We start from the raw sequence: 16,295 nt of genomic DNA on the forward strand, positions 1-16,295 counted from the left end.
CATACTGAAAGTTATAGGAAAGTCAGTGCAATTTAAAAAAAAAATCTACAAACATTGCACAAAAAATTGGAGACGCACTTAAAAAATAGCAAAAGTCTTGTTAGTAAAAATATATTAACAAAATCTAACTACACTTTATATAAGAATTGAACAGAAGAAATTAGGTGGATTTAGAGGAATGTAATATGTTTTTATCTGCCTGTTCATATCTAAGACCATAGAAAATGAAGCCTTATCAGCATGAGATTGACATAGTCCTTGACTTGGCATATGTCGTTATATGCCCACCTCTTATTTTCAATGAAGGATATTAGTAACTCTAATACCGTATGGGATGAGATTGGTCATGTGTCCCATGAGTAAATAACTCTGAGAAGCAAGTATTCTTCATCTGTAGTATACACAATATTACAAAATTCTGTCTTGAAATTTATTAATAGGGTAATTACCATGACTGTAACCCATTTTTAATAGGCATTGTAATTACTGCATCAAACATTATTAAGCCCTCCCAAACCCAAGGTGAATGTCTTAGGAGGAGAAATGGTGAATGAGAAAATCATGCTTAATAAGACTGACTTAAGGTATTTGTTTTCTTCCAGAGCTTACCTTGGTATCATTTGTCATTCCAGCCCTTTTTCTAAATTTTGTTATCCAGAAGTCATGTTGATGGGTCGAGTAAAAATAAACTCAAACAACTCACTGTCAATAATTTTTAACTGTGGAGTTTATAATTTTTCTTTCTAACACAGGTAAATTGTATTTGGGGAATAAATTGGTAACATGTCATCCTAATTTCCAACTAATTTCTCAGGTAAAAATGTAATAAATTAATCTAACAGACAAGGACAAAAAAAATCACTGCTTGCTCTGAATGTAATGAAATGCAGCAATATACCTAAGTGAAATTAAAGTGGGGGATATGTTTCAGAAATAAGAAGGCTTACAAAATGTTTAATGGATATTGAAAAAGATTTGTCTCATGTGTGAACAGTGTCTGCACACATGAAAACTTATTAAGCTAATGCCTCTGAATCTAATTTCTTTTTGAATTAAAAATCATCTTTAATCAAACCCTAACCTTTAAAGTTGTATGACCTCTATTACCCTGTGAGCAATATAGTCATGGCTAAGAATAAGTGAAAGAATTAGGGGAACACATTCTTAGAAAAATGTTTAAGTGCCCTCAAGAATCTCAAGGCAACAAATACATTTGAGGAGGAGAACTTCAAAATTCAATGAACCGGCTTTATATATATATATCTGCATCAGAATGTGTGTGTGTGTGTATATATATATACACATTATATATACACATTATATATTATATATATCTCGCATATTTATAATACTCTATTCCTCCAAAAATGGATCTTGGGGCTCCCAATGAGTGGTTGTTGCTTCTTAGAGAGGGCAAATGAAGCAGTGTTCATAGTAGGAGAATGTTGACTCTCATCAGTAATTATGAAGTCCTAAATCCTAAAGTTATAATTTCTTAAGATGTTACATATATGGCAGAGAATCATTCAATTGGTCTGAAAACACTGGCAGAAAGATTTCAACACAATCTGACAGCTCATCTTTCAAATTAAGCTCTCATTCCTCCTCTAATCCCCCATTATAGTTAGTATTCCCCCCAAATACAGTTCTCATAATCTCTCTTCTGTGCCTTTAGTCAAAATGCTCACTCATTATGCAATACCTTTGGCCTTGCCCTCTAATTTTTATTTTTTTTATTTTTTTATTTTTTTAAAAATTTTTTACATTTATTTATTTTTGAGAGACACAGAGAGACAGAGCACAAGTGGAGGAAGGGCAGAGACAGAATGAGACACAGAATCCGAAGCAGGCTCCAGGCTCTAAGCTGTCAGCACAGAGTCTGACACGGGGCTCAAACTCACAAACCATGAGATCATGACCTGAGCCAAAGTTGAACACCCAACCGACTGAGCCACCCAGGGGCCCCTGGACTTCCCATCTAATTATTTAAACTCTGTGTCAAGACTCTTAAGAGTCTATGGGCACCTGGGTGGCTCAGTTGGTTAAGTGTCCGACTTTGGCTCAGGTCACGATCTCATAGTTTGTGAATTAGAGCCCCGTGTTTGGCTCTGTGCTGACAGCTCAGAACCAGAAGCCTGCTTCAGACTCTGTGTCTCCCTCTCTCTCTCTGCCCCTCCCCGCCCTGTCAAAAATAAATAAACATGTAAAAAAATTTTTTTTTAAATAAGACGCTTAATAGTCTGGTATTTCCGCTATTTTGCTGGCTAACATGTTAGCCTGTCACAGTTTCATGGATGCTCACTGAAGACATGAGACTCCTGGGTCAGAGACAAAGGACTTTATTATTCATGTCTCTGGTGGATATATGAGCCTCATGTTTTCATGGGTTCTCCTCCTCCCTCGGTTTCCAGGGGAGCAAATGGGGGCAGCCCAGGTGAATGCAGCACACGAAGTTTCCTTAGCTCACAGCTAAGGAATTGAAGCTTAGGAAACCTCCAAACTTAAAGGGTCCTCTAGCAAATCTGTTCAATCTTTGCTCCTGAGGGAGACATTACCTTTATTACCCTGGTCAGGAAACAAATTTTCCCTCTGCCCTGGAAGCAGACACCATCTCTAACATCAGAGGCTGTTTGCTACACAAACAGAACAAAAGTTTCAGAATGAAAGCTGCCACAAGATATGTAGAAATGTCATGAGGAATTTTCTCTCAAATCTCATCCTTCAGACTACAATGTAAACCCTACTTCTTTTTTTTTCTTTAATTTTTTTAAATGCTTATTTATTTTTGAGAGAGAGAGATTGAGACCAGAGCACAAGTGGGGGAAAGGGCAGAGAGAGAGGGAGACACAGAATCCGAAGCAGGGTCCAGGCTCTGAGCTGTCAGCACAGAGCCAGACGTGGAGGTGGAAACCACCAACTGTGAGATCATGACCTGAGCCCAAGTCAGATGCTTAACTGAGTCACCCAGGAGCCCCTAAACCCTACTTCTTTAATGAGCAGAGTTCACAAGACCCTCTCACTCCCAGCACTACATTTTGTGTGTCATTTGACACATCATTCATGTTGTGTAGTATAATTTATGTTATTTATCTTACTGCTTAACATTTGTATTCCATTTAAATTAACTATATATTCCATGTTGTCTCTTTAAGCAGTTTAAACTCAATGAAAATACAAATTATGTAATAATTTAGCCTCACAAAATGTAATGGAATTGTATATTGAATAGCCACCTAATATTTGTTGAATGCATGAAGAGTCAAAACTTATTTTTTAAGCTTCATCCTAAACGACATGCAAATAAATGACAGTGTATTAACCTGAGTTTTAGCTTATTAAGTTTGGAGAAAAATCAATTAGAATGTGGCACCAATGTCCCTTGTTATTGCCCATCTTTTACTTGTAAGATATCTTTTCAGCCAATTTTATTTGGTGTCAAATATCAAGGGATATGGATTTTTATGAAGAATTCAAGAAAAATGTGAAAGAAATCTGGTCTTAAGTTTTAGAAAAAAACAGTCTTCTGATACAATTTGGAATGAAATTAGTTTTGACTTATAGGAGCTTGATAACCAGGACCTCCAAGGCAAAATCTTCAAATCTATATTTTATGAAGTAAAAAAAAATAACGAATTATACATGCACATAGTTTAGAAAGCCAAATAATTATACAAAACACCACCTCAAGCATTTCTAATACCCAGAGGCAACGTTATCTATCTAATTCATCTCTTAACCAGTCTTGGTTTTGCCTTCAATATTTCTAAATGTTTAACTGCCATTTATAGCCTTTTTTTTCATTTCCCTATTGTCTTACTGATTTTTTCCTGTTCTAGAGAAGCCCTTACTAAATATACTCACCCTTTTGTACTAACAGTCTCCCATCCTCCGTCTATCATACTTTTGATTAAGTCAAATGCTGCTGTTACTAATCACTATGCTAAGTATTCTTCACAGTTGAACCTTGTAATATATTTCAATTACATTTCATTTCATATAACTTTTTCTTTGTCTTCTGTTAATAATGCCCATATTTTGTTTGCTCAATTGTGTAGGCACCTATCATCACCATATTATTAAGCTTTCTACGAAAAGTGTAAAATTACTCTCTAAAGCCAGGCAACCCACCATTTGCATCTGTTCCATGAAAACGTCCTTCATGGAGCCTCTTTCTTCCAGCTTCAGTTTGTCTTGGTTTCCCTTGAGACCCAATGCACAATTATCATTTACCATCCTGGGAAGATTCCGCTCTATATTCTCCTATATACAAGACTCTTGTATATAGGATAATAATTAATAACATATAGAATAATAATTCACACCCAGGTGAATGCAGCACACGAAGTTTCCTTAGCTCATAGCTAAGGAATTGTGAGCTTAGAAAACTTCCAAACTTAAAGGGTCCTCTAGCAAATCTGCTCAATCTTTGCTCCTGAGGAAGACAGGAGCAATTCCTGGGCAATAATAATAATAATAATAATAACAACAACAATATTATTATTATTTCTCTTCTTATTTCTTGATTTAATTTCCGGTTTTGGTGCTACATACATAAAAGTAGTGTCCTGAGAAGGGGAACAAGGCAGAAACAAATTGGAAATTTTATAGGTTTAAAAATGTCTTCTTCTAAAAAGGATCTTCTTTGACACATGAAAAAAAACAATGGCTATGTGGGAAATTCTAGCTTGGAAATAATTTTCCTTCCAAATTTCAAAAGCTTTACTCAGTTGTTTTCTGGCTTCTTGAGTCTATTAAGACATGTGCCATATTAAATCCTAATTCATTACATGTGACCATTTCGGAAAAAAACACAAAACTCTCTAAAAACTTTTAAGATCTTTATTTTTCTCCTAGTGTTCTGAATTGCATATTGATGTGTTTCTGTGTAGATCTAGTTTACTGCATTGTACTAGACACCTAAGTAATTAAAAATGCATGTCCAAATATGATGGGAAATTTTCCTAATATTTTTAAAAAATAATTTCTTCACCTGTATTTTCTCTGTTTGGAATTTCCATTCAAATGTTAGATCAGCTGGACTAATTCTGTCATGTTCTTATCTTATTTTTCTTGTTCCATCCCTTTGATTATTAAATTTTGTTTTACTGTCCTTAAGATTTCAAACTTATCTTTCATAACTTATGTTATTTTTTGAATTAAAAAAATAATGTTTATTTATTATTGAGAGAGAGAGAGAGAGAGAGAGAGAGAGAGAGAGAGAACAAGGGCAGAGAGAGAGGGAAACAGAATCGTAGCTGTCAGTCCATAGCATGGCGCGGGACACAAACTCACCAACCACGTGATCACAACCCGAGCCAAAGTTGGACACTTAATTGACTGAGCCACCCAAGCACCCCTATGTTATCATTTTTAATATTCCAAGAATTCTTTGATATTCTCTGAAAATTCCTTGTTTTTATTTTTCCTGTTCTTGTTACGTATGTGCAATATTTCTTTCTTTTTTTTTGAGAATACTAATTAAAATAATCAATAATTTTGTTTTATTTTGTATTTGGTCCCTGAATTCTCCTTGCTTCCTGAATTCTTTTTCCTATTTCTTTTTCTTGGTTTATTTCTTTTTTTGTTAAAAGACTGTCTCAAGTTTTGGGGTATAGGGTATATTCCCATTTAAGAATCAGTTATCAAAGGGCTTATTGGTAGTTCTGTGATCAATAGTAACTTCATTGTAAGTGTATTAGCTAGACTGTTGTCATCAAGTCCCTTACTTGTCAGGACCTGTAGCCTTTCCTCCAGAGTTAATCAGATTTCCTACACAGGAATTCTTCAATATTCTGCCAGGAAGGCATTTTCAGAACTAAATATGAGAACGGATTGTGTCAAATATGTAAACTTTGACTTAATAACCCTGATTTAAGTGCAGTAAGTTACCTCCTGTTTCTGATGATTCCAGGTTTCTTAGTTCAAAGTCTCTCAGTTTCAACACCTCACATAACAAACAAACAAACTAACTAACTAACTAAATAAATAAATTCTAGTCTTCTGTAGGAGTTGACTGGGAAGCTGGTGGAAAGGAGGCATAGAATTGTGTGAAATGTGGAAGGAGATCTGGGTGTGTAACTCTTCTGGTATAGACTTTCAGCCAGTTCTTCTGCTTTTACACTAAATTACATTCACACTCAGGAGCTAAGTGGTGTCTCCAATTGCTGAGCTTTTGAAGGATTCTACTGCATGAGTATGCCAGTTCTGTCCTTTAAACTGATGGCTTTGATTTAAGCTTTCTTTAGTATGCTAAATAAGCAGTGGCCATTTCCTGATCTGATTCTGTTCCTTCAAAATTGTTTTTCCTTCATCTCCTCTCCCATTCTCTCTATCCTGTATGTATTTGTTGTTGTTTTATTCCCTTACTATTGCTTTAGCATGGTTCTAGAGAGAAGACATAAAGAATGCATATGTTTAAGGCAGCAACTTAAAGTAGAACTAATTCTACATGTTTCTTTCAAGCATATAACTATTAGTTATCAAACTCTCAGAAGATATATCCCAGCAAAAGAAGGATTGCATTGATTAGCTTTTAATCAGAAATATTAAATAAATGACTAGGGCAGATTTTAGAAAAAACAATTAAATCATTACATGGCTATGAAATCTCCCTAGTTATAAAATATACTTTTCTTAAGAAATTATAGCTCATAGAACGCTTGGATACTTTTATAATTCTTAGGAAAACAAGTGATAGGTCATATAAGTTAAGGAATATAGTTATATTTTGTCAAAATAGTAACACAGAGAAAACAGTATTCTTGGTTGAAATAGTAAAAGTAAATAAATAGATAAAAGAACATTTGGTAGTTGCTTTATAAAACCTATACAGACCAATTTTTCTACTACAAGAAACTTCAGAAAATTTTGTGGGACAAAATTGCTAATTCAGATTAATAAATCTGCCCAAATTGATCAGAACATTAATACAGAGTCACAAATATTTAAAAATATCTATCTAATAAAAAACATATATATCAACCAGCATTGTAGCAGGTTCCTTTTCTAAAACTAAATTTCCTCATCAAACTAATGATGAGCTATCAAGAAATTTTATTTTAGGTTAGTATTAGCTTTAAACTCTAGAAATTTATTATTAGAATACAGGGCTTAATGAGAGATGTACATTTTCACTGTTAGGAAAACTCTCCATAAAAATGGTGGCCTTAAAATTAGTACTTTGTTGGGCACATTTTAGAGATAATCTATTACAGGGGATTCAAGGCTAAATTATAATACTGTTTATTAGAATTTTTGTTAAATTCTAGCCATTATGGCCTCAGTTTGTTACTGCAAATATAGTCCTTATCTCCAGATTTTTCTATATTTTGTATTGTAGGCCCATCCTGTGTTCCAAGTTCTGTCGATATTGATGACAGTTCCACTCAGAGAACCAGTTGTGAAAAGATATAGAAATCTACAGTTTAGGTGATGATCTAAAACCATGGATCCAAACAGAAAAATCAGTGCTGTTATTTTAGCATTTCTTAAAATAGAGCAAAAGTATCTGAAATAAAGTTGCTTTGTCATTTATGGTTTATCAAAATGAGTATCTATTCAATCAAATAGTCCAACATCAAATCAAAATCCAAGCACATATGAATCTTAAGACTATAATCCAATTTTTTAACAAGGTTGCCCAATTTAAACGCATGCAGAATTTCTATGCTAGTCATGTTCTTATTAACAATGACAGAACAGGTTTTAAATTATAAAGATTCATGCAGACAACACATACTTAAGCCCTAAAAACCAGTCTTCAGTCAAGGTTATATTTGGAACACATAGATTCCTCAAGTAGGCTTAGCTGTCTCTACTGTAAAGTATTCTCATGAGTTAAAACGCTTAACAATTTACTATCTGGAGGAATTTATTTATCCAGACCTTTAAGAATAGGTATAATCACTTAGAACACATGTCTAGATTCCACAAACAAAGATCTTTCCTGAAGGTAAGGCATTATCTGGAAAATTTATATTTCAGCAATGTCACATTTATTCATATGGTCCACAATTTAATACATGTTATTTTCTCCAATCAAGTAATTTTAGGCAGCTTTCTAATAAATCTTGGGCACAAAGAAAAGTACTGGAAGTACTTCACTCTGATATGTATCACAGTGACATTTCCCTTCAGTGACAGAATAAGATGTTTGTCAGGTCCTGGTTGTATGGGAAAAATCCCAAAGGAAGGCAAAGAAAAAGGAAACAAGCCAGTGCTTTCATTCCTGGCTGTCTTGAAGGTGACCCAAGTCTTAAAAGACCAACGGGGCTTTGGAGTGCTGCAAGGAACAGTGCTATCATTTCTACCAAAATGTGCAACTGAGTCTGGACAGCAAGAGATGTGAACAGATGGAAAAGGGTGGGTATAATGCAGAATAGTACTGAGATGGCTTTGTAGTAAAAGGAGGAGAAAAAGAATATTTTTTTAAGTCCTAACAATGTCAGTTCCCCCTTTATGTTTGATTTTTAACCCAGCAATGTAATTGTTTAAATTATTATTAAACCTATTGTGGTGGCAATGAAAGTCACAATCTCATATTCAAAACCTTTGGGGAATGTTTTTCAGAATACTTCAGCTTTTCAGAAGATAATACAGTACATATACCATGTATTACGTAATGCATCCAGCAGGCTCTGTGGCAATACTGTGTAATCAAATATATAATTTCCTGAGTAAAACATATGATTATTCATACAAAGTAGGGTAAATAAAGAGCATAAAGTCTTTTCTGTTTTTCTATTTGAGTAATTTTAGAGCAGTGGTTGCCATCAAACAAGTTCACATCAGGTTTCACTGAAAAAATTTACCAATAACGCCCAACAAAGCAAAATAAAATACACTCATTTAATTTACAGAACTTTTTAGATTTTAGAATCGTGTTTAAGGTATTGAAGTTGTGTGTTTTAAAACGTCACGACCAAAATTATAAGAACAAAAAAGCACAGGAATGTACTCTAGAATGTTAAATAATAGAAGTACGTAATTATGTAATTAGGTAAACTAGATTAAATTTAGTTTAATTACAAAATATATGAACATCCATGCTGTTTTCCAGAGTGGCTGTTCATATGTAATTTCTAATGAAATCTTGCCATTTGCAATGACATGGATGGAGATAAGAGAGTATTATGCTAAGTCAAATAGGTCAAAGTAAGACAAATACCATATGATTTCACTCATATGTGGAATTTAAGAAACAAAAGAAACACGCAAAAGAGAGAAGGAGTGAAAGAGAGAGAGAGAAATAAAGAGAGGCAAACCAAGAAACAGACTCTTAACTTTAGACAACAAACTGGTGGTTACCAGAAGGGAGGTGGGGGGGATGGGTAAAATAGGGGCTGGGAATTTGGGAGGGCACTTGTGACAAGCAACAGGTGATGTACATTAAGTGTTGAATCACTAAACTGTACACCTGAAACTAGTATTGACTGTATGTTACACTAACTATCATTTAAATAAAAACTTTAAAAGATTCTATGTGGACAAAACTAGTAAAAACAGTGTTTTGTTTTGTTTTTAAGGAAACTAACTGGAAATATGTGATTAGGAGAAGGGCCAGAGGCTCTATTGTGGTTAGGTGGTAAATGAGTAAGGCCAACCTGTGTGCCCTAGATGCACATGGATGCACACAGGGTGCAGATGCCTAAATTATGCCAGGGGATGCCTAAGGGGCTGGAGATGCTAGAGGGAATGGGACAGGACTTCTCTCTCCTCTTTTCCAGGAAGGGAACAAGCATCCAAGAGCGGAAGATGAATCACAAACGCAGCCCTGTTACGCACCTCCCAGTCACCTGAATAACTAAATAAGATTCAGCAAATGGTGCGATAAAGAAATCATGTATAATTCCAGTCACCTTCCTAACAATGTGTCTCTTGTTGCACATCAAAAGGGACACAGTGAAAGGCAGAGAAACAGGAACTCCTCACTTGTTACTATGTCTGAATTACTTGGAGGAGAAAAAACCTTTTTTATTCTGATTAGTAGAGAGTTAAAAAAAATGCAAGTTCTCATAAAAAGACAACGGAATGATGGATAAACCTGTGCAAAAGGATGAAATGAAAAGTAGGCCCTTGATTTGTTTTGGTGGAGAAGAAGATAAGGAGACCAAGAATATTTTAAGTATATTTGCTAAAAGCAAAATGTGAAAAAATGAGCCTAAGAACCATTTGCTAACAGCAAAAAGTGGAAAAACGAGACTGACAACCAAAATAAATCAACAAACACTTTACGGGTGGCACAGCATTGCCCAAGGTACTGGTTACTTTCCACAGAGGTGGACTGAAAGCAGACTCTACCTAGAGATTTTGGTCATTCACAAGCTAATCCAAATACCACTTACACGATGTGCCTTTCCAAACACAAGACCAGCTGACTTCACACAGAAGGAAAGTTAACAAAACAAGTTACGGTATGTATCGCATAATATTTTCTTTATGTAACTACAAATATATTTATATACATACACATAAAGATAGGAGGTATATACACTCAAACTCTAACAATCATGGGTGGGATGATCAGTAACATTTATTGTCTTCTTGTTATTCTGGTTCTTAAATGATTAACATGTATTACTTTATTACAAAAAATTACGAAAGTTTCTAAAACAGATTCTTTCTTTAGGAAATATATTAAATGAGCTATAATTATCTTATACACTCTTATCCTCAACTAAACAGAAGGCTATTTGGGGGGGAACAAACCATAATTTTTCTGAAAGACATAAAGATGAAAAGAAAATATATCTCAAGTTGTCAGACGAAAACCCATAGTAGACTTAATCATAGTTTTCTGGGTAAGTTACTTACAGTACACATCCACTCTGATTGACTTTATCGCCGGGGACCCCAAGCCATTCTCTGCTTTACAGTAATACCGGCCTCCTTGGTGTCGCTGAATATTTGTAATCCTCAAAGTCTCATTGAAGACACTTGAGTCTTGGAATCTGTCAGAGGCACTTCCTGCTGTTTTGGTCCACCTGATCTGAGCAAGCATCAACAAAGATTGTTACTTTAGGTTGGTTTTCTCAAAGAAAAATCAAATAGCCATTACTCATTTGAAGTTTGCTTTCAGAGATGCTATATGCCATTCCTGGCAAATTGCTGGGAAAAAATTTTAAGTTTATGTGCACAACTGAATTATAAAAATTTGATAGCAAATCCATTATTGTATAGTATATGTAGTGTATACAATTCTTATTCAATTGCATAGAATTCATGCATAGCTTAATCAGTGTGTAAGGCAATATAAATATAACATAAAAGGAGTTAAACATATGTAATATGTTGGAGATATGGATTAGTTTCTCTCTTTGTTGAGAATTTAAACTTCCGTATTTTTCAAATGCTCTAAGGTACTTTTTATTTATTTAATACAGGAAGGCTCTCAATTTCTTTTTGGACATGCTTCATTATTTTATTTTAAATTTCCTCTTTGATTTGGATAATTTAAGCATGTGACTCTAATGGCTTATTGAGACTATGCGTGTGTGTGTGTGTGTGTGTGTGTGTGTATGTATGTATATGTATGTATATATATATATATATATATATATATATATAACTTTTAACTGGTTGTTAAAAGTTCTGGGGTTTTTTTCTAATGGCTTTGCTTTAATAAGTCCATAAATGACATATCTGTTTTGATAAAAATAATTTATTTTATATCAATAATTATTTTCAAAAAATGTGCAAACTTTTTCAAAGACAGCATTTTTACTAAAGTGCCAAAACACTTTGAATATATAAAACACTCCATTATAAACAATAGCATTCTTTTAAACACAGCTGTGTATAACAGACTTAGTTTTGGCTAGCAATAAAGACTGGCATTCAACTCAAATTTTGTGTATTTTAGTTTATAAAACCTGAACAAAGCCACATGATGGTAATGTAAAGTGATAAAAAATAGGAAATAAAAACAACTTGGTTTTATTTCTCTCCTTGCCCCTGCTGTATACGATATTTTTGTTCATTTGTTTTTACTTTTAGGTTGAGAAGTGGTTGACAGAAATCCTTGGTTAAACATAGAAGAAGAAATGAAAATGAAACTAAAGACTGAGTCTTCAAAATTGAAATCCTAGGGGCGCCTGGGTGGCGCAGTCGGTTAAGCGTCCGACTTCAGCCAGGTCACGATCTCGCGGTCCGTGAGTTCGAGCCCCGCATCGGGCTCTGGGCTGATGGCTCGGAGCCTGGAGCCTGTTTCCGATTCTGTGTCTCCCTCTCTCTCTGCCCCTCCCCCGTTCACGCTCTGTCTCTCTCTGTCCCAAAAATAAATAAACGTAGAAAAAAAAAATTTTACAAAATTGAAATCCTATAATACTCCCATTAGCTATACTATGTTTATATATTAATTAAAATTTATAATCTAATGATGTTAAAAGTATTTTTAAAAAGTTTTCCACATCATTAAAGTATCAATATGAATATAATCATGTTTGTCCTTAATTGTGAATGAAATGAAAATGTTACTTAGAGATTTATAAAAACTGAGTAATTCACAAACATAAGTATCAAGTTCTTATTCAACATGTTCTGCGTGTATGGAATATAGACAAAAGTCAATGGCAAGACTCCTGACTTTAAGCAATTTATAAGCTGATTACTAATATGCTCATAGAAAGACAAGATGTAACAAGGGCACTGGTTTGACAAGTTGTATTTCCAAGGAAATATCTAGGGTTATGTTTTCATTCAAATTTCAGAGTCTACAAGTAAACAAAAAAAGAAGATTAAATAAACAAATTACATATTTTTTTCTTGCATAAACAGATGCCAATTCTAAGATAATCGATATCTCTAAGATGTAATCTAAGATAAATCATTCCAATTAAGAGGCATCTGGGTGGCTCAGTCAGTTAAGTGTCCAACTTCAGCTCAGGTCATGATCTCATGGGTTGTGAGTTGCAGCCCACCTCTGGGCTCTGTGCTGACAACTCAGAGCCTGGAGCCTGCTTTGGATTGTGTATCTCCTTCTCTCTCTGCCCCTCCCCCCTTGCAGTCTGCCTTTTTCTGTCTCTCAAAAATAAATAAATGTAAAAAAAAATTAATTCCAATTAAGATGCCAAATTTATTTGGCTATCATAATACTAAAATTGATTTTGAATAATATATATTTCATATTATAAAAAGTAAGTTCGGTATAAATCAATTTTGGAAATGGCCTAGCACTTTCAGAAATTAAAAATGTTATTAAGAGGGGAGCCTGGGTGGCTCAGTCGGTTAAGCGTCCGACTTCAGCTCAGGACACGATCTCGCGGTCCGTGAGTTCGAGCCCCGCGTCGGGCTCTGGGCTGATGGCTCAGAGCCTGGAGCCTGATTCAGATTCTGTGTCTCCCTCTCTCTCTGCCCCTCCCCCGTTCATTCTCTGTCTCTCTCTGTCCCAAAAATAAATAAAAACGTTAAAAAATTTTTAAGATACAATGATTAAGTTGGATTATACTGTTACAATACTAGAAATCATTCAGCAATAGGGGAGACAGAAAGTACGTAAGAGTGTGTGTGAGTGTGTGTGTGCCTGTGTGTGCCTCTGTGTGTGTGTGTGCGTGTGTGTGTGACAGAATCAGAGAGAAAAGAGAGAAAAACAGGGAGAGAAAAAACTATGAGGCATACCAGCAGTTATAACCTTGTTTGTCTTAAAATGACCTTATATTCTTAAAAGCTGTTGAAGACCTTAAATAACTTTTGTTCATTTAGATTGATTCTATCCATTCATAATTACTGTATTACAAATTAAAACTGAGGTAATATTAAACTATGTATTATTAACTCATTTCAAATTATATTAATAAATTGATGACATAATAACACAAGGGATATTTTTAGTCAGAAGACTATATTTTCCACAACCAAAAATAATTGAGTAAAAAGAATGGAACCGTTTTATATTTTATTTTATTTTATTTTATTTTACTTTATTTTATTTTATTTTATCTTAATTATTTATTTACTTATGAGAGATAATGAGAGAGCATGTGAGCTGGGGAGAAGGGCAGAGGGAGAGAAAGAAAGAGAGAGAGAGAGAGAGAGAGAGAGAGAGAGAGAGAGAGAGAGAAGGAGAGAATCCTAAGCAGGCTCTATGCTCAGCATAGAGTCCAACAGGGCAGGATCCCACTACTTTGGGATCAAGACACGAGCTGATATCAACAGCCAGAGGCTCAACCGACTGAGCCACCCAGGAGCCACAAGAATGGAACTGTTTCATAGTTCTGCAAATCTCTTTAATATCCAGTTTAGTGAAAAAGAGCCAACTAGATAATCATATTAGCTTCTACATGAAATCTGTTGCTACAAAATGTTTTGTTTCAAATATATGAAGAAAATCTGGCCTCACACCAATATTTATTTGGAAAGGGAGGAGTACTTCAGTAGCCTTTTCAGATCACTGTGGATAGTCTCCTTTGATACTACACTAAAACTCTACAATGGTAGTTTCCTAATGTTTTCAGAGTGAATTCTAAAACCATACCAGTGAACTTTTTCTATTCTGTTACATTAAAATCCATTGGTTTATCTTGCACTTTGAATGGATCTCTCACTCATACATGATTGTGTAATATGGCACATCAGTCATTTGAAAATATGAATTCACTGACTTATGCAGATCTTCTAAATATTCATGCATTTCATCACACAATACCAAAAAAAAAGAGCATATTTAATAATTTCACTGCCAATCTCTTCAGAAGAGTCTTTAAGTGTTGGGAAGCCATCATGCTTAATGTGAGCAGATTTTCCAAAATTCTCATTTTCCTCTTAAAATTTAATTTTATTATTAGTAACAAATATGGCAAAGGTATTTTCTTTAGAATGGGAGGATCAACTTCCCTGATTTTTTAAGAAAATGTTTGCCAAATACCCAAGTCTGAATAACCAGAGTTTGTATTAACAGTCATGCTTTTTATATTCCATGAAAAAAGTGGCAAGTTCAGTACAAGACTCAATCACGCAAGTCCTTTACTTTGAGAAAAACTCTGTATTATAGGAAGCAGCAGAAATGCTTTATGGGATTTCTTTATTCTGTCAACAGAATATTAAAAATACAGTACTCAACTTTGACGATCTTAAAATTTGATCATTTTTACTGATTTACTGACAATACTCTTAGTGACATTGCTTTTTTTGTTTGTTTTTCACTGTTGGGTACATGTTAGTGAAGCAAGTAGAGAAGAATACAGACTGATAGTACAATTTAATGTCACAGCTTTGTTTTGTGCTAAGATGCTGCCTGTTTTATCCACCATTGCTTTGCACCATCACTGCAAGTGCAACAGTAAAAAAAAAAATACTATTTTCTACATAAGCTTCCAGTAAAGATCGCAGGGTCCCCCTAGAGATCTAGCAACCACACTTCAAGAAACACTGATTTTTAAGGATAGAGAAACAGCCATAACTATATCTATGTCTACATCCAGCCATTTATTATTTAATCAATAGTGTTAGGGCAACTGACTATATATCAATAATAATAATAATAATAATAATTAATAATAGCTGACTCTCCAACACACCCTTCACACTGAAATAAATTCTAGATGCAACAGTCACAAATGCTGATAATATCTTTGTATTGTTGGGGTTTCATAGTTGAGACTGAAAGGACAAATTGGTAGAAGCTTCCTTTTGGAAAGGAAACTTTGTAAATTATGTCAAAAAATCGAAACATATTCACACTTTGACTTAGCAATTATCTGGTTAAAATTTACCTTCCTAACATTTGCATGAATAAGAATGCAGAAAAATGTATATATAGTAATAGAACACTGGGAACAACTGAATATCAAATGATAGGGAAGTGGTTATAAACTAACTGATTCTAAAATTAAACTGAATGTGGGCATTAAAGGATTAAGATATAAAATGTTTTATTAAATAAAAAAGGAACTAAAGGAATATTCTCATATAAAGTGAGCACATGTGTATGTATGCATGTGCATATATACTAATATGTTTGTTAGAAATACACACAGAAATACACAAAATTTAACACTGATTAACTCAATGAGTGGGACTGGAAAAAAGAATAGTTAAAATGTTTCCTTTTTTAAGATTTTAATTTAGAATTCTTATTTACAAAATTTATTTTACCATAAACAAATACTGTTTATTATAAATAAGTTTTAAAAAAATAATACAATTCTATAGTGAAATATAGAAAATAGAGAAACTAAAAGAGAAAAGAGAAAAATGAAAATCACTTAGGAAAAAACTTTTCTTCTTCTCTACTTTAAAAAAAATACTAAATGGAAATATTACTGAGCCACAAAAAGACATTCTAATGATGAGAGAAGAAA

The 16,295-nt window shown here is 34.0% G+C and overlaps 1 protein-coding gene across 1 annotated transcript in view; it reads right to left on the reverse strand.

Moving 5' to 3' along the window:
• Positions 1-16,295, reverse strand: part of MDGA2 (MAM domain containing glycosylphosphatidylinositol anchor 2) — an 850,755-nt gene that overhangs the window by 386,328 nt on the left and 448,132 nt on the right. The window contains exon 3 of the mRNA XM_047075663.1: positions 10,813-10,987. Coding sequence (XP_046931619.1) covers positions 10,813-10,987 — 175 coding nt within the window. The remainder of the gene's footprint in view (positions 1-10,812; positions 10,988-16,295) is intronic.

Source organism: Lynx rufus, unplaced genomic scaffold, assembly GCF_022079265.1.
Source record: "Lynx rufus isolate CCGP_SWC_20201006 ecotype Redwood Valley unplaced genomic scaffold, mLynRuf1.p SCAF_13, whole genome shotgun sequence".
In the NCBI taxonomy this organism is placed as follows: Eukaryota; Metazoa; Chordata; class Mammalia; order Carnivora; family Felidae; genus Lynx; species Lynx rufus.